At 33.4% G+C, this 24,603-nt stretch overlaps 2 protein-coding genes across 2 annotated transcripts; one reads left to right on the forward strand and one right to left on the reverse strand.

The window, feature by feature from the left end:
- Positions 1 to 16,946: 16,946 nt before the first annotated feature.
- On the reverse strand, positions 16,947 to 20,059 carry LOC143612295 (putative protein S-acyltransferase 14). The gene is made up of 7 exons (XM_077086322.1): positions 19,871 to 20,059; positions 18,045 to 18,267; positions 17,881 to 17,972; positions 17,659 to 17,782; positions 17,476 to 17,561; positions 17,306 to 17,368; positions 16,947 to 17,229 (listed from the first exon to the last, which is right to left on the reverse strand). Exons 1-7 carry the CDS (start codon positions 20,057 to 20,059, stop codon positions 17,104 to 17,106), a joined length of 903 nt encoding a protein of 300 aa, XP_076942437.1. The 3' UTR covers positions 16,947 to 17,103.
- A 2,482-nt stretch (positions 20,060 to 22,541) lies between these two features.
- LOC143612306 (vestitone reductase-like) lies at positions 22,542 to 24,496 on the forward strand. The gene is made up of 4 exons (XM_077086329.1): positions 22,542 to 22,673; positions 22,933 to 23,463; positions 24,049 to 24,244; positions 24,328 to 24,496. Exons 1-4 carry the CDS (start codon positions 22,559 to 22,561, stop codon positions 24,467 to 24,469), a joined length of 984 nt encoding a protein of 327 aa, XP_076942444.1. The 5' UTR covers positions 22,542 to 22,558; the 3' UTR covers positions 24,470 to 24,496.
- Positions 24,497 to 24,603: the final 107 nt, after the last annotated feature.

The following is a 24,603-nucleotide window of genomic DNA, read 5'->3' on the forward strand; positions in this document are numbered from 1 at the left end:
TGTCGTCGAGACTTTTTGTGGAAGTAACTAACTCGCTTTAGCCGTCTTCTCATCACCGATATTCAAATGAGTTTTTCATAACTCCATTTTAAACTTTTATTTTTGGGGTGTAGCATGTTAATAGCTTTTGTCGATTATTATGTCATCAAGTTCAAACCAATTCTTACTTACGTCGAAACATGTTAATATTATCTTCCGACTCATTTACGATTATTATACGTGAAATTACGTGCAATATGTTTATCGTTTATGGTTGGTACATCAAACATCAAAGTGGGAGGGTCTAACGTCACGTACGCGCGACGCCAATACAATGTTTCGGTTGGACTAAATGTTGGTTATCATTCCCCGGGTTCCGCAACTTTGGTCGGAAGAGTGGGGCGATATTACATACTTGTTATCATCTACTCATGGTTGGTATTATTGCATGAGGCATATGAGTTAAGAAATTTTGTATTACATATGTACTTTAAACTTATGAATTCTCACCAATTTAAATGTTGACAAAAATATATTATTTTCAACGTGCTATATAGGTTAAATCGATGACGTGCTAAGGATGCAGATCATTAGTATACCTTAGGTTATTTAAATAAAAAAACTTATTTATTATTCGATGAAGTGTTTACTATTTCTTTTTCTTTATTTTTTATGAACTATCGTGTACTTGTAATGTTATGAAATGAAATAAATATAATTATTGTCGCTTTAATAGTGTTACGAGCTTATGAGTGATCTGTACGTTACACCCGGACGTATTCCGCTTAGATCCAAGGTGTTACAGTTTATAGGTTCAATAATTCTAGCATTGGTTAGTGTTATGTATTCCTTTTTTTTTTTTTTTAATAAAATAGGTATAATGACAAATTTTTCCTTATGTGCAAAGCACGTGACACGACTTAACGAGAAAAATTAACCGGATTAGGTTCAAAGGACAAACACCGTTGGATTTGTAAACGTAAAGAATAAAACAAATCATTTTTAAGATAAAAGTCAGTAAGTGAAATTGAGTACAAACATAAAGAACAATATCTGTAATTCTGTCCGAAAAACACATAAAATTAATAAAAAGTTCATAATCAATATATTTCTTTCCTGAGTTCCTTTAGTTAAAAAAAATCATATGGTTATCTAATTTAATTAATGTAATAAAAGTGATTGTTTTTTTATTGGATTTCATTGTTTAAAAGAAATCTAACCATTAAACCTCAACCATTAATTTCTTATTTCACCTACCTACTTCCATCATCTCTTCTTTCCTACTCGTTCATCTCTCTCCTTTCATTTTTCTTCTTATCATTCTCTTTAAAATCATGCATTTAATGTTAAATACAATAGTTTAATACTTTAATGAGCTAACTAGGGGAATTTGGTTGCCTTCGGATTGTGGAGGTAGCTTGGTGGTGGTGGTGGTAAAGTTTTCTTGGTGTTTGAGCTTGTTTATAAAAGTTAATAGTTTGAAAAAAAAGCAGGATAATTTGGAAGAAAATGAGTCTCTTTGAAGAAAATTACTGTTTGTATCCCTTTGGTTTTAGGACGGAGGCACAATGAGTCTCTGAAAATTTTTTTGAACTGGTTGAGTCCATATGGTTTCAAAAGTGAACCAATTGAGTCCCTGGCTTTATTTAATTGTGTTAGTTTTAGGGGTAGATTTAACATTTTACTTCTATATATATATATTGTCACTCTGAGTCCTTAAACTTTCATAATTGGTCAAGTTGAGTCCCATTCCCCTTTTAACAAATATAAATGAACTAGACTAATTTTTTTTAACAAAAATAAATAAACCGAACCACTTTTTCACCAAAAATTAACGACCGAACTACTTTCTAACAAAAAAAACGAAAATTTAATTTTTTTTATCAAACTAAACGAACGAAATCACTTTTTTACAAGTAGTTCATTTCATTTAACAAAAATAAACGAATCGAACAATTTTTTTAACAAAAATAAAGGAACCGAACGTATTTTTTAACAAAAATAAACGAATCAAACTACATTTATAACAAAAATAAATGAACCGAACTTACTTTTTAACAAAAATAAACAACCGAACTTACTTTTTAACAAAAATAAACAAACCGAACGTATCTTTTAACAAAAATAAATGAATCAAACTACTTTTTTTTAATAAATGAACCGAACCATTTTTTTTACAAGCAGTTTAGTTCATTTCGTTTAACAAAATTAAACGAATCCAACTACATTTAAAACAAAAATGAAATGAAACAAACTTATTTTTTAACAAAAATAAAACAAATCGAACAACTTTTTAAAAAAAAATAAACTAACCGAACTACTTTTTTGACAAAAAAAAACACTAACCGAACTACTTTTTTAACAAAAATAAAATACTGAAATACTTTTCTTTAATAATAAATAAACCGGAACAACTTTTTTTTAACTAAACTAAAAGAACTGAACAATTCACTTTAACAAAAATAAGCGTATCGAACTACTTTTTTAAGAAACAAATAAGCGGACCAAACTTATTTTTAACAACAACAAAAAAAATGAACCAAACTAATTTTTTTAACAAAAATAAATGAACCAAATTTATTTTAAACAAAAATAAGCTAACCGAACTTGTTTTTAACAAAATATCGTTGTAGCTTGCGCTAAGGTGGAGTTCGATTCTATTACTTATTTTAGAAGTAGTTATATTCGTTTAGTTTAGTAAAAAAGTAGTTTGGTTGGTTTATTTTTGTTAAAAAGGTAGCTTGTTTCGTTTATTTTTGTTGAAAATGTAGTTTGGTTCTTTTATTTTTGTTAAATAGTAGTTCGATTCGTTATTTTTATTAAAAAATAGTTTGGTTTGTATTTTTTTTGTTAAAAAGGTTTGGTTCATTTATTTATGCTAAAAAAATTAGGTCGGTTTGTTTATTTTTGTAAAAAAAAGTTCAGATCTTTTATTTTTGTTAAAAAAAATCCGGTTAATTTATTTTTGGTTGATTATGGTTTGATGGTTATGGCTTGATTGGTTATAGTTTGGTGGTTAATTCTTTAATTTGGAGGAAATTATTAAAGAGGGACTAAAACTGAACAATCACTTAACCACAAGAACTCATACAGATTATAAAAAGGAGAAACTAGTAATTCCACAGCGACATGGACTCAAATTTTTCGTTTATGAAACCACAAGGACTCAACCGGTTTAAAATTTTTTTTGGGACTCATTGTGCCTCCGTCATAAAACCACAAAGACACAAAGAGTAATTTTCTCTTCTATGTGTGTGTAGTTGGTTGTTAAAGTGGGCTTGCCGTACACCTCCAAACCACCTGGTCAACTCTAACGATGGTATCCGTCAAGTGGGTTTCCTTATACGGTGGCCACACCAGACTATTGGAGATTTTCTGGGTCCGGCCTGTGGGTCTATTTCATTCTTAACTTAAGTGATCAAACATTAAAAAATGGGGTTGGAAGCTAACTATTACCTTTTCAACCACAGTGGCACAAATTCTACTGAACTCTTTATAAAATAGATTATACAAGAAATATAAGCATTTTTAAAATAGATTAAAATAGGTTTTCTTTTATATAGTACCATGAATATATAGTAGATAATATATTTAATCTCATATATCCTTTAAAATCAACTTAAAACACCATAAGTTAAATTTGTGTACTTCTCTCTCTCTCTCTCTCTCTCTCTCTCTCTCAATATATATATATGAAAAATAGGAATTTTTACATATTTCTTCTTCCTAAACCTTTGAAATTACATATTTTCCCAAAATACAAGTTTTTAATGCAAAATGTAGAATGCTCTTTAAGCATGGTTTGAGAAATATGTAATTTCAAAGTTTAAGAAGGGGAAATATGTAAATGCCCCTATGAAATAAATTAAAAATATCCTAATCGAGTAGACCTTTGCTCGTCGCTTGGTTTGTACCAAAGCAAGCAGAGCGGCGAGCGGGCATATTCAACAAATCGGTTTTTCTTTTCACAAAACACAAACAAAAAACCAAAACTGAAACATCGATCTATGTCGGTTTGATATTTCCAGTTTCGACTACCCACCGGCAATTACGCAATGCATATAGCAAGTAAACCATAAAACATAAAGTACCATGCATAAAACACAAACACAAACACAAACATAAACACAAACATAAACATGATCGTCGGTCTCCAAGTTCATAAAACATAAACATAAAACACACAATACTACTACTCTATTACTACTACCAATAATATAATAAAAAGTAGCTGAACTTAACCAAGCTTACCATCTTCGATCATCCTCCTTCGATCAGTCCTTGTCATCATCCTCTTCATCTTTGCCATCATCACCATCATCATCTGCATTTTCTTCATCATCTTTCTCTTTTTTTTCTTCTTCTTCTTCTTCTTCTTCTTCATCAGGTTCAGCTTCCTTTTCTTCTTTCTCTTTTTTTTCTTCTTCATCAGGTTCAGCTTCCTTTTCTTCTTCTTCATCCACATCTTCAACTTCAGGTGGTAATTCGTCGTTAGAATCATAATTCTGGGCCTCTTCCTCCCGAGCATGATCGGGGGTAGTCGCATACCCTGATACCTCTCTTTCTGAATCATCACCATCATCATCACTATCATTCTTTCGTTTCATTTTGTAGTTTTTTGAAATGCGTAGTTGTAGTAATGTAAATGATCTCTCTTATTTATTTCATGTGTTGGGGCCTTGGGGGGTGAGTGGGCTGTGGGCCGGCCGGGTTGGGTCAAGTGGTCTATTAAGTCCAACCCGAGTCCACTTGCTTATTTGTGAGTTGATAATTATTTATAAACAAACTTTCTGTTTTAATAATGCTAATAATCCAATTTCAAGTAACATACACTTTCACCATATATAATAATAATTTGCAGATAAGTATAGTTTATTATAACAAAAGCAACAATGCAACATGTTTATTTATTATTATTCAAAATAATACATGCGATTTATAGTTTTAATATTAATTTTACAATTTAAATACACTTTATTTTTCAACCCACGCTTTTTTCATAAGTTATTTAAAGAATGTCTCAAACATAACAATTCAACATAAGTTAAGTGTGATGGATGTACCTCACACACTTAAAAAAGGTAAGTCTGTTATAAGTTGTACCGTTCAACCTCACACTAAAGGTAAGTCGGAAAATTATTATTATTCCAATATATCTGTATACTATTATTATTATAATTACTAAATGTTATTATTAATTATATTACTGTTAAACTTTGATTGTCTCTTATATCCTCGCATACATATGATTTTTAGAGCTAAGTGTCTCTCTGAAAGCCACCTCTCTATGCTATTTGGATAGAGGTACGGTATGCCTACATCCCACCCTCCCCAGACCCTACTTATAGCTCTACTATTTGTGGGATTTACCACTGGGTATGATTGATTGATTGATTGAAGTGTATAATTTAGGTAAATTGGAAATAAATTATCCCAACTTTTATGTATTGGCCGATAATAATCCTAACTTTAAAAATCACTAACTTCAACTATTTTTGTCTCAATGAACCTCTGTTAAAACACTTAGCGTCGTTAAGTTTTTTCTGGAGTTTCAAACCAATGTTTTAGGGTTTTTGATCGAAAGAACGATACGAGTCGACTGATGTAAAACTTATCTCAAACCGAACTGAACCGGTTTTAGGCAAACCGAACTGAACCCGTTTGGGTTTAAAACCGGTTTCACCCAAGCAGGTTCCCAAACCGACCCACACCATCAGTTTTGAGACCGGTTTTCCTTAAATCTACCAAACCGGTTTTAAAACCGAACCGGTTTGAGGAAACCGATTTATAAACCGGACCGAACCGGCGTGACCATGCCGGCCTATCTTGCTTTTAAACCGGTTTATAACCGAACGACCGGTTTGAGTCAAACCGGTTTTGACCATCCGTTGACCAACCGGTTCGGTTTATAAACCGGTTCGATTTGAGTTTAAAACCGGTTTTATACACCTCTGCTTTTTATCTTCTTTGCATATTGGGCTGAATGTGTCAACTTTTATTTGGGCTTATAGTTAGGCCATTATCCTTTTGTTCGTGGGCTCATCAAGTTGTTTCAGTCTCGTGATTGAAGATTTGAAGGGATATTGCAAAAATAAATGATAATGCTTTTGGCCTTTGCAATAAATTGCAAGTTTTTCTTGTTTCATGAATCGGGTTTCAGTTACTTAATTATCTTTTATCTCATCTTTCAACCATGGAATAATCCACATCATTCATCTTAATGCATGGGGTTGAAACTAAAACCGCTAAAATCCCAAATTGATCATGATGTTTGCACACATTTTACACGCATGTAATTTGTTTTGAGTCTTGCCACATCGTGCACGTAATCCCACTAGTTTACATTATTTGTTAAGATTTCCAAAAACGAGCTAATACTCTTTTTGTCAAATTGTGGGATTGAATCCCATATCGAAGACGTACGAGATCATATGATAAAACGAGCACAATCCAAAACAAGTTCCTCAAGAGGAACTATTTGCCTCGTATAGTAGTTTTATAATGTAATTTGAAATTCGGGAACATGTAATCATATTCTTTGGAAATGAATGTAATTTGCAATTTTTTTTAGTATTTATTGCTGGGAATTATAATTATAAATATAGTATAATTTACAAGTTTGGTGCCACAAAAGGTTTTTTTGAATATTTTATTAGTTGTGTTTTGTTTTTTAAGTAAATCATTTTGGTGCTTAATCAATTGTGATGTCTTGGTGTGTTGGTTGATGGTAAAGTTTGTTAATGTTTGGTAAACTAGGAAATATGCTACTACCCAAGATCGAGACATGTATAATTTAATATAAAGGGTAAATTAGCGTCACCCGAAAAAAATGCCTATCGGTTGTAAGAAAGGAGTCAAACTTTGACCGGAGAAATGTCGTTAGTAATCCATTAGTAGGTTGTAGTTGCCTGTCAGACCGGTTTCCATCGCTAAAGACATGTATCGACAGAGACAAATTAACAGATTCTTATCGCTCACGACTTAGGGGTTGTTTGTTTGGGTCTGAATGGACCCATTAAGAGGTAAGGGTCTGAATCACTAAGAGATAGGAGTGTTTGGCAAACTCAAAAACTACATCTGAATTATTCACTTTGCCTCCTACCCGTTCAGACTTCATACATCGCTGAATGAAAAAAAATGCCCATTCATGCTTAATTGCTCTCCTCCGTCATCATCGTCAATTATCTGATTTGATATCTGATTTCTTCAAAGCGCAAAGGATGCCACAGGTAGTCTGAATCTCCGTTGTGCTGAGATTAAGATGCCGATAGTGTTGATAACATCGATTAGGGTTTGTGAGATGGCATCTCAAGGATTGATTTGTGATTCATTCAATCGTTACATAGAACACAGGTAAATCAAAATTTCATTACTAATTCATTTCAAAACATACATACGATGGGGTATAATTTAAGTGACTGATTTGGATGATGCTCAGATGGGGTATAATTTTTTTTTTTCTTTAATTGCATTATGTGCTTGGGCCGTTCACTTTCTTCAATTGATTTATATGTTAATCATTGTTCACCTGTAGTTTGATTTCGAACGTTTTAGTGGCTTTAGAGGTGATTATTTTGTAACAGTTCACTTGGGCAAAGACCCAAATCAAGAGTATAGTTTTGAAGAAGCTACGTTACTGTAACACCCACAAAATTTTGATCCAAATTTGACAAGTTTATAAAGATAAAGAACTAAAAATATCTATGAGATAAGTAATGGGAAGAAATGAGAGAAAGAAAAGAAAGCATTATATGTTAAAGGAATAAGTAAGGAAACTCCATCCCACATAGAAAGTGGGAAGGAATTGAAAGCACTTTATAAGGAAGGAGTTTTCCATGGTAATGTTCTTGTATGGCTAACCACTCTCACTAGTCCTAGCGAAGGGTGTGAAGCACGCGCACGGACACGGACACGGACTCGGGCGATGGGCGTAATGTGGCGTTTTGATGGCGCATAAGGGCCGCTTTAGTATTTTTGAACCATGAACAAGATATGACAAGCTACCAAAGACCAGGGACTGGGAATGAAAATTTAACACCTTCATCTGGTTCTGACACGTGGCAGGTCTAGTGGTTGACTCAGCACAGCTAGTGAGCAACTTCGCGATACGCGAAGAATCCTTCGCGATACGCGAAGGAATATAATAATAATTGCGGCTACATTTGTCCTTCGCGATACGCGAAGATGCACAGATTTTTGCCTATAAATAGCCGGCCATGGGATGAAGTCCCCATCACATCACACTCACATCACACACATTCTACCTCGGTTTTCGTGTCAAAATCCCGTCATTCCCAATACGCTCGTTGTCTAGAAGTACGTGCAAGTAGGAGCGCTGTCCACGTGAAGTTTAAGCATTTTGTAGACGAGCCATACAAGGTAGGGGTTCTGCCCGATTATTTTATTATATATGGCTTAGACTCTAGTCGGGGGTATAGTCTATACCTTGATTAAATAATAAGTGAAGTGTAGCTTTCATAAGATAAGATTATGAATAAAATATTATTCTTTATTATAAAGATATATTTTATGGATGAAGAAATGAAATATATATACGTTTCTTCATGATAAAGAAACGTAGTATATAAATGTTTTATAAAATGAAATGAATATCAAGGTAAAGGTTATGCAAATAGACTTAAGGTCTAAAGCTAGATCATAGATCTAGTTATTTATAGAATGTTATTCTCGTACTATAGGTCCGAGATAAAGATTAGACATCTGTTGGTGAGAAATCTTGAAATCAACAAAAGGCGAATACGTTCAACCTTTTTATAGTATGAAATGTTTTATGACGTGAATACGTCTATGTACTGTCTTTTTAAAAAGATATTTACTCTTGTAAACTATGGACTGGTATCCATATGTAAAGAGTTATGAAAGTATTTGCATGAGGGTTGGTTCAAATCCTCTAAAAACGTTTTGATACAAGGTAGTACTAAACACTCAGGCTAAAATACATGTGTCTGGATCCTTACATTACTGTAGTGGGCACACTACAAACATGACCATGAGGCAAGTGACTGTCTCTAAGGGCGAGTGAAGTCCAATTATGTGGTCTATGGGTATTTTTAGTTCCGATGAGATGGGATTGAGACCTACTGAGTCGTTGAACACTATTGGTGTTGTGTCATTACGAATTGTGAAAATGTTTTATTGAGTCAGCGTATTCACCAGCATATAGCTGACGTATTTTGAAACTGTTTTCAGGTAACCAGAAGTAAGAATAGTGACGGATATACGTGTGGAGATAGAAGAACACTGGGCATAGTTTACAGCTTGTGGCTCAGCTAATTTTGTATTGAGACATATATATATATTAAACTTGTTTTTAAACTAGTAATTTTGTAAAACAATAAGGGTATTTAATTCCCTAAGCTATGAAAGTAAATATTTTAAATTAACATTTTCCGCTGCAAACTTTGATAAATTGACAAAAGCGGTACCAACTGTGAGTCACACGTCTAGGCCCGAAGGCGGGGTGTGACAATTACTTTATAATATTAAAGTGTAAATTAGATTTTTAAGACACAAAACCAGACTTTTGTTATCGATACATGTTAAGTGGTGTTTGTATATGAATCTAGGTTGGTTTTTTTTTAATTGCTCTACTTGAATCAGGCTTCCATTTGTATATGTGTTTTAATCAACAGCATGGGTTTTTGGGTTTGTGCATGTTTCACGATTGAGTTTTGTTCTTGAAATCTGGGTATGAATTTAGACCAGGTCGGTTTAACTGCATCGGCTTTCGGATTTCACCATTGCTGCAGTTTATGTTTTGAACTTACAAATTTGATTATATATATTTCTTTTTGTTCAGTTAAAGGGGTGTTGACTTTGTTGCAGGAAGCTTGGGCGAATTGAAAAAGTATTTTTAAACTATAAAAGTACTCATGAATTCAATTTATTTTTATATTATTTCGTATTATGTTGAAAAAGTATTTTTAAACTATAATGCATGTATTTTTAGCATTTTAGGTGTGCTCATAAGGTGTTCAATGAAAAGCTTATAGCTTATTTTGACATAAGAAATAGGAGATTATTTTAGTATGTTACTCCATGAGAAATGCAAAAACTTTGCACTTGCCAAAATCTTGATTTGTTTGTTTATTATCAAGTTGATCAAGCTGTAATGAATTTCTCTTTAACATGATTTTAGGTTTTTAGAGAGATTGCAGTGGGTTGGTATGAACACTAACGTTAAATAAGAGAAACTTTGGAAACTAAACAACACTTGATGATGGCAATCAAAGCGAATTTGTTTTGTATATTATGTGTCATATTGATTAGCTTTCTTTGTTTGAAAGTGTATATTCTCTTATGGAGTGCATAATGGCTGACTAAAGGGATTGTGATAAACATTGCTTAGTGTAAGGTAATTACTTTGGTCGACAACTTCAAGTTTCTTTTTTATATTTTGTTTAGTTGCTTTACTTTGACCATTGCAACCTCTGTCGTCTCATAATATTAAACATTTTTTCTTTTTAGGCAGGTTGTTTGAATTCTCATTGAACATAATATTTTCACATTCAGGTAAACGTCTTTCTCATTGAACAGAATCTCGCCAGAGGGTCTGGATGGCAGCAAGGTGTTTATCCTGCGCCTTCGCGTGAGGGTCTAGGCGCACGCTCAAGGGCTTTTGACAAACATAGGTCTAAACACCTAGTAAATGTGAATATTGGTTTAGATTTATGATGTAACCAATTAGATCTGAACTTTTAAATTCAGACACAAATTTTGGAATTTATTTATTTATCCATTAGTACTTGTAACTATGCATGAACATTGATAGTAGTGGCATGAGTGCATGACCACTGAATGTATGCTGTAGTTTGCTGTCCAAATGGCATGTTTAATGTGTTCATTTGAAGCTATAAATGTTCGTTTAATACGCTATTTTGCTGCAGTGCTTTACTGTCGAAACTACATGTTTATTAGGCTGTTTTGCTGCTAAATATATCAATTTAATGTGTTATGTTGTTGTTGTAGTTTGCTGTCCAAATGGAAAGTGTAGTACGTTAATTTTAAGCCGTGAATGTTTATTTATTAAGCTAATTTTACTGTTGTAGTTAAGTAGTTTGCTGTCCGAACAGAGTGTTTATCATGATTGTTTCAAAAGCTCATTCTCTTTACTTTTATGTATAGAATGGGGTTCACAAGCCATTGAGTATATGACTACTTTGCGTAACGAGACACCTATTCAACTAATTTCAAATTAATAAAATTAATTTTGTGCGAAGTATTAACTTCTATTTGGATTTTAATATGTTTCCATGGATTTTGAAGTAATAGTGTAATTTGGATTTTCTATGATGTTTTGTGTTTTCTTTATACTTATTAATCATTCTGAGTTCTAATAAACAGATACATTTCATTCGGCATAAAATAGTTCAGAGGGTAAGATAGTCATTTTGTACAGTTATTCAGATTTCAACCACACAGACTTTATCTTATTCAGATCTTATTGGCTCAGACACTCTTAACCATTCAGACCTCTTTATGGTTCAGCATTTAATGATTTAGTAATTGCCAAACAGCCCCTTAGCTTAAAGCCCATGTTTTTTAGTAGTGATAGGAGTTGATGTGTTCTCAATTATATATCTTTTTCTATTAATATTTCCTAAAATTTTGAGTGGCTTTAGGGTTGTTTTTATTAAACAATTAACTTAATCGGTTCATATTTGGATTAGGTTGAAAGAAACAACAAGAAACACATTAAAACAACTTTTATATGTTTCTTTTCTGAACCGTTAATGTTACCCAATGAATTATAATTTTACTATGGTTCTTTTATCATATAAAAAAAGATAATAATAATAATTAAATGTGATATTTCATATGATATATATATTGATGATTGTAGGCTACATTGAAGTAAAAGCATGTGTACATCATAAACTTTATTTATTTATTTATTTATCCATTAAATTCTGACACAAATTTTGGAATTTATTTTTTTCAAATTTTAATTAATTAATTTTTGGATGCCAACATCAATTTAATTTTGTGTTTTTTAATCACTTACCTCACTCTAATGAATCGTGCATCAAAACTTTATTGAGAACTACGTAATCAACCTCAATTTTGATCTTTGTAACGAATCAGTTTAACTTCAAAAGTCAATTACCTCACTTGCAGTTGCCTACGACCAGGTTGTAAACTTTCCATTTTTTTGATATCATTAATTGTTTAAAAAACCAATTATATTTAATGGTTTTTTTAACTTGTAGTTATCTATGTTACAACAGTTGGTGGAGATATAGCCTTTTTAACACTACATGAAATGCTACCATTAGCATTTGATTATGTTGGACAAAAACAAGCTGTTAAAGTGGTCTTCTTTGGAATGTCCATGTCTTCAAGGTAAAACATTTTGACTTTTAGGGTCAAACATTCAATTCTTTAATCTAAATCCATCAAGACTCACGATTTTATTTTTCGTTAAAGGTCAAGTTTGAAGTATCAAGATATCCACTATATATCTTTTTTCAAGTTCTTTAGGTGCAGGATATAAAGTTTTATTCAATTATATTAATACCTTCCAACACTAGGTTTATGTCACGCTATGAAGATTGTTAAATATAACTATTACCTGCCATTAATAAAGTTTAGTTGGTTTTAGCCCGAAAGTTGCAACATGCCAAACCCAATTCAAGAATGGAGCTTTTGCAAAAAGTAGAAAGGTAATAATAGTTACTATTATTATTATTCTTGTCATTATTTAAAAAGGATCAATGATTTATGTTGTATGTGTAACTTTGTAGATCAATGGAAGAGTTGATTGTAGACGAGATGAGTTTGCTGATCTGCATATATAAGGTACTTCAAAGATCAAACCTTATAAAATACGGTTGCATATTTAAAAATATATATATATAAACCCAACCGATGTTTGGTTTCCACATAATACGTGTAGCACCAGCTGCAGCTGCTTCATCTGTTGCAAGTGCTCCCTCTATTAGGATATTAACGCTCCCTCATAGCCTCATTATAGGCCTGTAAACGAACCGAACAGACACAAACAAGGGCATGTTCGTGTTAAAACAAACATGAACATAGACACGAACAGGGAATCGAACAAATATTTGTCTTCATGTTCATTTGTTTGAAATCTAAACGAGCAGTTATAACATGTTCATAACAGGAAAATTAACATAAACGTTCATATATGAACAGTGTAAGCGAACACCAACAAACATAAATTATCTCACTTAAGTGAACACAAACAAACAAACAAAGAAATATGAAACTTTACAAAAGCACATGATTCTACCAGCTACTTACTATTAATATTAGAAACGAATGAGCATAAACGAACATAAGCGAAGGTTCATGGACATAAATGAATGAACGAAGCACGAGCTCATGCTCGCTGTTTTAGTCAAACCAACAAAAAAATTTGTTCATATTTGTTTGTTTATTAGATAAACGAACATAGATGGACTTCCCTCGGTTAGGAGATAAACTGCTTTGGCTGCAAGTAATTTTTTTAGCCGTAATATAATATCATATAAGTGTTCATTGTTCTATTCATTTTTCAGAACAATTATTGAACTATTGCATCGTAAAGCCGTAAAGGTGTATAGATAAATGCAAGCAAAGATGCCGATATAAGGGAGGTCAAACACCAAGAAAGACGGGTGATAATAATTCTACTTTAAGGTTGCAAAGGGCCCGTTTGAGATAAAGCAAAACCTCACACCAAGCATAACTTTAAATGTCCCTTTAGGCTTATAAAATACTATGTTTGCACGGCTGTTAATACATGGATAAGTTGTTTACTTGGGAGACATGCTTACTTTTGAGAGTATGTATTTTGAATCCTTTAAATTCTATAAACAAATTTTTGTAATTTTTAATGTAATGGCTAGGGAAGGGTGAATGCTTTGCTATTTTGTAGCAATTTGTAAGTAATTATCTATTGTTATTTTTTGTTAATGAAATTCATTTTCTACTCCGGGTATTTCCTAAGAGAAGGAGGTGATTATCCCTTTGTGAATCTTAGATGACTTGCTTTCATTTCATATTGAAGTAGACATCAAACATTCATTTTGACAACATAAACGTCTGGTAAATTTTCAAAATCAAGAAAACTGACACCTAACAAAATCAAGAAAAGTGACACCTAATGAACAAGAATCTTGACATCTATTTCTTTAGTCTAATGTTATTGAATATGCAAATGGGCATGACTTAGTATTCAACCTTGATAAACATGTACGCCAAAGTTGAGATATGACACTAATATAATATTAAATATTATGGCTTGAATTACAAAATTAGGTTATGACGCAGATGATTTTAGTTGTAAGAGGGCATTGTGTCTTTTTTTCTTGTTGGTAAGAGGACATTTTGGGTAATAGGGAAAAGTTAAAATACAAAGGGAAACAAAAATGAGAATGGTAAGAAGGATTTGTGGCCACACAAAAACCCCTCAAAAATAATTCTAAAAAATTAATAAAAAAATCATAACTCAAAATATAAATAAAAAATAAAAAAAATAAAAACACAATATCAAAAAAAAAAAACACAATGTTAAGGAAAAAAGACGTAATCAATGACGAAAATAAACACAAAACACAATGAAAAACAAAAAGACACAATGATCTTTTTCACTCAACGTTGTGTCTTTTTCAAGTTTGTTTGTTTTTTTTAAGAACGGGGAAGACGGTGAAAACATTTTTGTGTTTTTACTTCTTTTGTTTTATTATTAAATTTCGAGTTTTATTTTTTGAAGAGTTTTTTTTGTGTGACTATAAATCCTTCTCATCCTTTTCATTTTTATCTCAATTTGTAGAATAACTTGACCATCGGTAATAAACCAGTGTAAATAGTATTTACACTCAAATCAGGTGTATTGCTACCCCCCTTTTCAATCGCATTCTAAAATTTTAATCCATTTTTTGCATTACACAATTCAAGAATTTATTTGAATTTAAAATCATTTAGGTATACATAACCCAAATTTTTAATATTCAAAAATAGTTTTCTCAACCCCCGTGTATCACATGGGCATATAGCCTAGTAAAGTAATAAAAGAAAGCAACAGGAGAAAATTAAAAGAACCCTAATATAATATATATAAAGAGAGAGGGGGGAAAAGGGAGCCGGCCCTTCGAATAATATTATTTTTATTTGAAGGGTATAAGTTGGTGGGTATTATAATCGGGGGCAAATGTACAAGGAGGGGTAGCCAATTATATTTTAAATTTCTACAAGTCTATGAATTCAAAGATTAATCATAATTAATTGTTCAAATGATCAATTTGATATGAATTCAAAGATTGTTTTAGTCAATCATATTTTAAATTTCTACAAGTCTACAACAGATTATAAGCATTGTGTATATATAAAAATTTTGTATATATAGAGAGATGTATTGTTCTTTCTCTTAATTGTTTACAATTTTAGTTGGAGTATATTATATTATAATTTTAGTTATTGTGTATTTGATTATGGTTTACATTTTGTTTCTTTTAAAATTAGGGAAATTGAAACTCGAAAGATGAACCACATTGTAAACAAGTTCTTATTAGCAACTATTTAAAAGAAAATTCCAAAAAAAAATGATAATATTGGTCCCAAGTCCAAATATTGCTAAATGCTATGCAATAAAATATTATATTGGTCCAAACATGACCTTGCTCGTCTGATGGGGGAAACCATAAAAGATCAGTATTTTCCTTTGGTTTATCAGATATTGAAGTTAGCATTGGTTTTACCGGTTGTAACCACAACCGTTGAAAAATGTTTTTCTAAATTGAAACTTATCAAGACGAATTGGTGAAAAAATATTTGAACAATACTCTAGTTTGTGCGGTCGAATGAAAACATTTGATTAAGTAATAGAAGACATTGTAATGACTTGATTTCAAGCTTTTAAACATGTATAACTTTATTTATTATCATGTTTTTCTTAACGTACGTTAAAAAAATTATGCTACCACTGAAATTATGTTTTAGATCCGCCACTGCTACCACCCCGCATGTAGTGAGCATGCCTATTTAAGGCAGATTCAAATCTAAAAGCCCTCAGCAAAATCGTAATGGATATTAATGAAGACACTCCCGATCCTAGGTTCTTCTTCTTCTTCTTCACACACACTTGCTTGCTTCACTTTGTTAGTTAGCTCATATTCTTTCGCAAACGCCAAACAGCTATATATACACGAATTAACATTATCCTAGTTATATTCACTCATATGACTTGTTATATAAACAGTTTAATTTCAGTTAATGATTATTAATTGTTCAATTTGTCTCTCTTAAATTATTATATTTAAGTTTTGGTATGAAAGAAAAAGGCTTCTTTGTTACAAGTTCACTTCTCCATCATCAACAAAGGGAAGTTTATCTACCATTTAGACATAATATTAACACTAACAAATAAAACTTTGTAACATTTTTAAATGTAGCATTTCTCTTAACATATGTAGAAACTAAATTATGATGTATAGCCTTTATAACCTTTCATCATTGTCGGCCCGACCTCTAGAGGTGCACAAATCGGCTATTTTCAGAAACCGAAACCAGGTAGGAACCGGTCCGGGATATGGTCAATCAAAGTCAAGAATTGGATTAGGTAGGAACCGGTTTCGGGTATAGTCGGGTATTTAACCGGGTTTGCCGGGTTTTATCGGGTTTCGGGTCGGGTTTTGACCGGGTATTGGTGGAATCTGTTTCCACGGGTCGGGTTGGTTTCGGTTCCAGGGAGAAACCCAAAACCTAGTTTGTACCCGCGGGTCAGGAAGGGTCAGGTCCGGACCCTGTTTTTTTTTGCACCTCTAGTCCGACCCAAATAAAGAACCCGAGATGTTGGTTAAATTTCTTTTATAGAAGAGTTTAAATTTCATTTTAGGTTCCGAATTAGACCGAGACGCCCCTGAAATAACTTCATGTATAGACAGACAAAACCACAACCACAACCGCAAGCAAAAACAAAACAAAGCCGCAAATGCATAACCGATTAACAGGTGGGCGATTCTTCAAAACATTACTACATATAACTTCATTAACCCCAACCGAAAAAAAACTATGCCTGTTACGGTTACACTACTACTTCTACCATAGCTAAAAAACCTATATGTTTCCTTTTTTTTTTTTTTTTTTCGCGTTGTGCTCGGTTTAGAACTCTTGGGTGTTGAAATCCGTTTGCGATGGATACTCCAGGCCATGAAGTGCGGGCGTTTTTTGCAGATCTTCATCGCTATAAGCGGGAAGAAACCAATACTTTGGTACTGTCCCAAACACCTGAAATTAAAACCTTAATAATATATTAAACCTTTGATAAATAGTTTTAATAAAGGTACAATAGTGTCAAATTAACCTGTTCAAAGTTCCGCTTTCGACCAAGATCGTAATGCCATATTGCGGTAGTCTTCTCATATGCCTGATGAAAACCACATATATTAATATGTCACGTTTGACTTAACGAAAAGTTTGACTATTAATCAACAAACTGAAACGCTTAAACTTAAATAAACACGAAAGCAGTACCTCGATTGTTGTGATATTTTCAGCCACCAACGATACGTGCATAATTAGAAACCCGAAAACACTTAACGCAAAAGCCAAATTCAAGACTGTAAAAATAAAGAAAGCTTGCTTAACGGTAACAAAAACGAAAAGGTTAAATGAAAGTAAAGGCAAAAAAAGATGTGTTTGTTAAATAAATATTACCGAAAGCAAAAAAGGTTGTTGCTAGACTGCTAGTTGACCCGGGAATCTTTCCGTCATCAAGGAATACCACGAGACGGGGAAACAAGGCTACGGTTACAAAACTTGTCATGAGAAATGTGTAGAACTGCATTAGTTTTAACCAAAAAAAAACATCACAAAAAGATTTACATTGAAGGGTATTTTAGGCATTTCACCAGCAAGAACCGAAATCTATAAACGTACCAAGAAGAGAAGAAAGTACTTATAGTTTTGCGCCCCGACACAATTAACAACCCACACGCAATGGTGATCCATTTTTAACACGCACCTCCCGCCTATAATATGCAACAAACCATACATTCTTTATATTGCATAATTTATTAATTAAAGTAAGAGACCGAACTCACAAACAGAACAATGGTGGCACCGAGGCGGTTTATAATTGTTACACTTGCGACAATAACGGACTCTTGTATTGGTTGGATCGGGTGTAGACAATAGGCCGAACTCAGGTGCTTCAACTGGTTCGGTTTCTCCTCTTTCTTGGTCCACTAGTGGTCTATAATTAGGTGGCACCGCACCCGGGTCCGTGAGCACAACAACATAATAACTCCATAATAGCATCACCAGCTGGATCAACAAAAAATGTTGTTTAGAATCAATAAGCACGCATAGTGATTATTACCTACTTATGGTTTAAACTAATTACAGTTATTTTATAACTACTTACGGTTGTAAACTAGGGGTGTGAAAAGTCGGTTAGGTTTGGTTATGGGAACTTAACCATAACCGAATATTGCATATTTGCATGAACATAACCATAACCGAATCGTCAGTTAACCGTCGGTTATGGGTCGGTTTGGGTTAAGTTCGGTTATTTGTCCAAGCCATTCTTTATTTTTATTTTTATTTTTTCTTTGTTCCAGTTGAAAATGGTTCGGTTATGGTGTTCCAGTTAAAATTTGGAAAAACACTAACATGCAATGTTCAGTTCGGTTTCATTCACAGGCGGTTAACAAAGATCATTAATCGTATTTACCATAATCATAACCGAATGTTCAGTTAATCATATCCAGAACGACTTTATACACAAGCTTAGGCTGGAACTCGATAAATTAAAGAACTTTAAAGCTAATTAACTCAAAGCAAATATGAGCTAAGACAGAAAACAGGATTTATTATCAGCCAGCTGAAATTTTCTTTATATCTCCAAAATTTTCTCGATAACCAACTAAAAACTTTAACCGGCTATACAGCAAATTTTGGTAAAACTCGAGCCTGTATACTCGAAACTCGATTAACCCAACCCGATAAAACCCGAACCCAAAAAACCCTGGAGCTGAAACTTTCCTTAAATTACCAATACTTGCTCTGGTTAAAAATTTTAACTTTAACCAGCTATAGAGCAAATTTTGGTAAAATCCGAGTCCGAATACTCAAAGCCCGATTATTCCAACCCGATAAAACCCGAACCCAAAAAACCTGTGAGCTGAAACTTTCCTTAAATTACCAAAACTTGCTCTCTAACTAGCTAACCGGCTATTGAGCAAATTATGGTAAAACCCGAGCCCGAATACTCGAAACCCCCTTAACCCAACCCAATAAAACCCGAACCCAAAAAAGCCCGGGAGCTGAAACTTTCCTTAAATTACCAATACTTGCTCTGTAACCAGCTAAAAATTTTAACTTTAACCAGCTATAGAGCAAACTATGGTAAAACCTGAGCCCAAATACTCGAAACCTCATTAATCCGAACCCAAAACACCTGGGAGCTGAAACTTTCCTTAAATTACCAAAACTTGCTCAATGACCAAGTAAAAGTTCTAACTTTAGCCGGCTATAGAGCAAATTTTGACACAACCCGAGTCCAAATACTCGAAACCCGATCAAACCCGAACTCAAAAAACCCAGGAAAGTTTAACCCGATTACCACAACCCGATAAAACCCGAACCCGAAAACCCGGGAGCTGAAACTTTCCTTAAATTACCCAAACTTGCTCTATAAGTAGCTAAAATTTTAACTTTAACTAGCTATAGAGCAAATTTTGGTAAAACCCAAGCCCAAATACTCGAAACCCAACCCGATAAAACCAAAACCCTGGAGATATTAAAATTCTCAACCCAACTCAAGAAACCTGAAACCCGAAAGTACAACCCGAAGCTTGTGTAACAATAGTTAAGAAAACAGATACTAATATAAACAGTGAAATTATACAAATTAATAAATTTTTACCAGGGCATGAAATACGATCATAACAATAAGTCCGAGGAGTGAATTAAACCCGCCGGCGGCCAAATCAGGGCCGTAATTGCAGTACACGACGGCGTAGTAAGTGACACCGACAACACCAAGAACCAAGAAGATGATGATCAAGCCTAGGCCTTTCAAAGCCGTACATAATTTGAACACATTCCATGCCATCACAAGATCTATACACAAAAGTTTATTAATTTAGTCAAGAAATCAAACCCGCAATCTAAGGTTTTTGATGAGTTTAAGGTTTTGGGTTCTGGGTCTTGATAATATGTGAATCTTGTGAAGTGGTTTTTTTTTTTTCTTTTTTTAATTGAATATTAAATAATAATTCACTACACGGGTGGTTTTGTGGTTTGCGGGTCTTTAAGTTTGAAAAATTATATAACAGTTTGGATGGACGTAAATCGTAATAACGTTGGTCAATGAGGTTTAGGTGTGAGTGTAAATATCGGTTTAGAACTGTTTTGGAACCGTAAAGAGATAATGGAAGAACTGAGAGTTGGACCGAGAGATATGTGAACTATTTTGGGTGCTGGGTGTTGATAATATGTGAATCTTGTGACGTGGGTTTTTTTTATTTTTATTTTAAATATAAATTTAATATAAAATAATAATTCACTACACAGGTGGTTTTATGGTTTGCGGGTTTCTAAGTTTAAAAAATTACAACTTTAGATAAACAGTTTGGACGAACGTAAATCGTAATAATGTTGATCGCTGAGGTTTAGGTGTGAGTGTGACTATCGGTTTAGAATTGTTTTGGGACCGTGAAGAGAGAATGGGAGAACTGAGAGTTGGACCGAGAGATATTGGTTCGATTATGGGTTTCTCATGGGTCACGGTTCCTTATGTTTATAAGTTGATAATTGGTAATTTCGAACTAATTTCAAAACGAACATTTTTGATGATAATAAGTTGAGGATGGAGAACATATGTGAAATAATAAACATCAGGAAATCAATAGTAAACTGAGAAGAGATGGACGTGGCATAAAAATCAATGTAGAAGAAGTACTAAAATACAAAACATTGAAAAGCGTTACTTTGTCTCGCTCGATATCACTTTTGCGGTCGATAAAGTCTGTCAATTTATGCATGCTCCACATAAAATAATTGGTCTATAGTTAAAACGCATCCTAACGAACAACGCAAACTGTATTGCCTCACGGTCCTCAACTGAGTATGAACACAATGCTCTTGCTAACGCCGTGGGTGAACTCATTTGGCTTTGATACCTTTTTGTGTGAGCTCGGCGTCTAGGTCTCCTCTACAAATTGATCCTACATTATGGTGTGATAACTCGGGTTCTGCCAATGCTATTTTTAATGTGCGGACAAAAAGTTTGATTTTGTTGAAGAGAGAGAGAGAGAGAGGGAGAGAGAGAGAGAGTTACTAAGAGAAATTGTGCGTGTAGTTTATTTCGACTCATGATCAGGTTGTTGAAATCTTCACGAAATTAATACCGACAGACAATTTTTTTAATGTTACCCTTATTTACATCTCGCAATATATCAATGTTAATGCTACTAAGTCGAAAAATTATTTTTGTTGCAACAATTTTTCAATACGAATAATAATAAGCAGCATTGTTCTATCGAGTCTCGTGTTGCAATGTATCAAGTCAAATTTTTTGATACGAAGGAATACGTTTGTTACAAATGTTTAACAAGATTAGACGTGACGAAAATGAGTAATTTAATTTCGATAGCCAGTTAAGTCATAAAAAAAGTAAAAAATCGAACACATTTCAAGTGGCATGAAAACCTTTAAAATGCATTAATTAAACAACTAGATTATCCAAAAATGTTAAGTGTTCAAACGTGTTACATAAGTAAACAATATGGTGCAAACGAGCCGAGCTGTTTGCGAGCTATTCGAGATCGGCTCGTTAAAAAGCTCGATCGAGTCGAGCTTGATCCAGAGCTCGAGCCTAAAAGTAAGATCGTTTAATAAACAAGCCCGGACTTCACTTGTCGAGCTCGAGCCGGCTCGCGAGCCTAAACTAGCATGTCATTTATATAATTATTTAAAATATATATTTAATAATTGTTAATTTATATATATAATGTTATGAAAAAATAAATAAAAATACCTAAATAATATAAATTATTTTATACATAAAATTATAATAGAAAAAAATATATAAAAATACTTATAATTATATAAAAAATAATTAATAAATAGTAAACGAGCCAAGCCCGAGCCGAGTTCGAGCTTCAAAATCTACTCATGAGCCGTACTTAAGCTTTGAAAATAGAGCTCAAAACGAGCCAAGCTCGAGCTCGATCTTTGTATAAGTTAAATGAGCCAAGGTCGAGCCTAGTCGAGCTCAGGTTTGGCTTGACTCGTTTGCACACCTAGTAAACAATGAACTTTTAAATAACTTTTTCTTAGTTTCTTCATTCTTGTGGGCTTGTGGGCTGTGGCTATCAATTACTTCTTTTTGATCCCCTAGTATTAAGTGACAATATACATACAACCAAAAACTGAAAACAACATCACTACAAGCCACTTCGTGTACAGCTTGTGATCACATGAAAAAAGTTAGTGAAGTGTATGTTACATTCTTTTTGCAACATCATTATCTCATCATTCCTATAAAGTTGTTTTATGACAATAATAGGAATCAAACCAAACCAAACTGAGCCGAGCGTAGCACTTGGATATGGAGAAAGGAAGTGTTTGTGTAACCGGAGGAACGGGGTTTTTAGCCTCATGGATGATTAAGAGGTTGCTTGAAGAAGGATATTATGTTAATACTGCTATCCGATCTAATTCAGGTTTTAATGTATTAATGTAGTCTTCAAAAGATTGAGTTTTGCAATTTAAAAGGGGCTTACGGTGCAACCTGTTGCCCATTTGCCTTCTGTTTTGATATAAACATTATATTTTATTATAATTTATTATTGCCGAATTAACCGTAAAAAAGGATTTTGTAATGATTTACTTTCCATTACAACTTGTTAGTTTTATTTGAAGCATATGGGTGCAAATCAAAAGTATAATTTGACTATATTTTTTAAAAAATATTATTGGTAGGCTTAAAGAAAGATGTAAGCTATCTCACCAACCTACCGGGAGCACACGAGAGGCTTAAAATTTTCGAAGCGGATTTAAGCAAACCCGAATCCTTTGATGCACCAATCAAAGGATGCATTGGTGTCTTTCATGTTGCACATCCGATTGATTTTGAGGGCAAAGAGCCGGAAGAAGTGCAAACTGAAAGGGCGGTAAAGGGTAGTTTGGGTATTTTACAAGCATGTGTTGATTCAAAGACGGTAAAGAAAGTTGTGTACACGTCTAGTGGATCAACTGTTATATTTAACGGGAAAAAACACACCGAGGTTTTGGATGAAGAGTCTTGGAGCAACATTGGTTTTATCCATACCCATTTTAAGGAACTTGGGGCCCCGTATTTTGTTTCGAAAACACTGACTGAGAAAGCGGTTCTAAATTTTGGTGAGAAAAATGGATTGGATGTTGTGACGGTCCTTCCAACCTATATCCATGGTCCATTTCTCAGACCACATTGCCCAAGTTCTGTTTATGTTTCAATGGCTATGATCTTTGGTGAGTTCCTAGTATATCTTTACGCTTAAAAGTTTTACATAAGGGTTTATATAATATTTTGATGGGAAAACCACTAAAATATCCATTTGACTGGTCAAAATAAACATTTTGTCTATTTGAACGTTTTTTTTTCAAATATACCCACCCATTTCAAGTCGACGCACCTACTTAATAATCATCACCCAATTAGATTCTTCAACCAACCCGGTCACGCTACATATCAATATCCTGTCGTGATGCCCGTTTTTTTTGAAAACAAACCCGTCGAACCAGCGGGATTTTTAGGCGTCCTGGCGAGATTCTCTTTATCTTACAACGAGATTTTTTTATGTTTTCACCGACATCCTTTTGACTTCCACCAAGATTTTTTGAGCTTTCGTCGAGATTTTTTGGCGCGTGGTAGAATCTTGTTGGTTGAAAATCTCGTCAGGTGATGATTATTAAGTACACGGGTTGACTGGATTTGGGGTGGACATTTTGGGAAAACCCCATTCAAACGGACAAAATGCTTATTTTGATGAGTAAAAATGTCAAATTGACATTTTGGTCATTTTCTATATACTGATTCTGTTTTTTAATATGTAGGTGACACTACCAAGTATGATATGCTTATGAAGACAGATTTTGTGCATGTTGATGATGTGGTGAGGGCACACATTCATCTTTTTGAGTACCCGAATGCGAAAGGAAGGTATATATGTTCAAAAGTCGGAGTCACGCTAGCTGAATTATACAAATTGTTATCATCAAGATATCCGGAGTATAAAGTGCCAAATATCGAGTAAGCTTTAATATTGTCGTTTATGCTAATCGTGCTTAGTTCATATTTGTTGACAACATATATCGGGTGTGTTGTTTTTAAAGCTCGTTTGAAGATGTTGAGAAAATGAAGTTTCCTGGAGTTTCTTCGAGAAAACTGTTGAACACTGGATTCCAATTTAACTACGGGCTTGAAGAAATGTTCGATGGTGCGATTCATTGTTGTAAACGTAACAATATATTGTAGAAGAGTAAAGATTGTATGATACATGTACTAAATAAGAAAATTATATATTTTTTTAATAAATGTTCTTACATTTTTTAGTCCAATAGGTGTAATTGTAAAGGTCATTTAATCATTTATCAAATGGTGTCGTTGTC

This window comes from Bidens hawaiensis, unplaced genomic scaffold (assembly GCF_021521415.1).
Source record: "Bidens hawaiensis isolate Kalapana, Puna unplaced genomic scaffold, B.hawaiensis_p1.1 tig00002236_1, whole genome shotgun sequence".
In the NCBI taxonomy this organism is placed as follows: Eukaryota; Viridiplantae; Streptophyta; class Magnoliopsida; order Asterales; family Asteraceae; genus Bidens; species Bidens hawaiensis.

Excerpts from the sequence above, each read along its gene's own strand:
- LOC143612295 (XM_077086322.1), bottom strand. The coding sequence starts at position 20,059 with ATGGCATGGAATGTGTTCAAATTATGTACGGCTTTGAAAGGCCTAGGC. Across the intron at positions 17,369-17,475 it reads AAAATATCACAACAATCGAG|GCATATGAGAAGACTACCGC; the intron begins GTACTGCTTTCG and ends GGTTTTCATCAG. Across the intron at positions 17,230-17,305 it reads GAAAGCGGAACTTTGAACAG|GTGTTTGGGACAGTACCAAA; the intron begins GTTAATTTGACA and ends TTTTAATTTCAG.
- LOC143612306 (XM_077086329.1), top strand. The coding sequence starts at position 22,559 with ATGGAGAAAGGAAGTGTTTGTGTAACCGGAGGAACGGGGTTTTTAGCC. Across the intron at positions 23,464-24,048 it reads TTCAATGGCTATGATCTTTG|GTGACACTACCAAGTATGAT; the intron begins GTGAGTTCCTAG and ends TTTAATATGTAG. Across the intron at positions 24,245-24,327 it reads TATAAAGTGCCAAATATCGA|CTCGTTTGAAGATGTTGAGA; the intron begins GTAAGCTTTAAT and ends TTGTTTTTAAAG.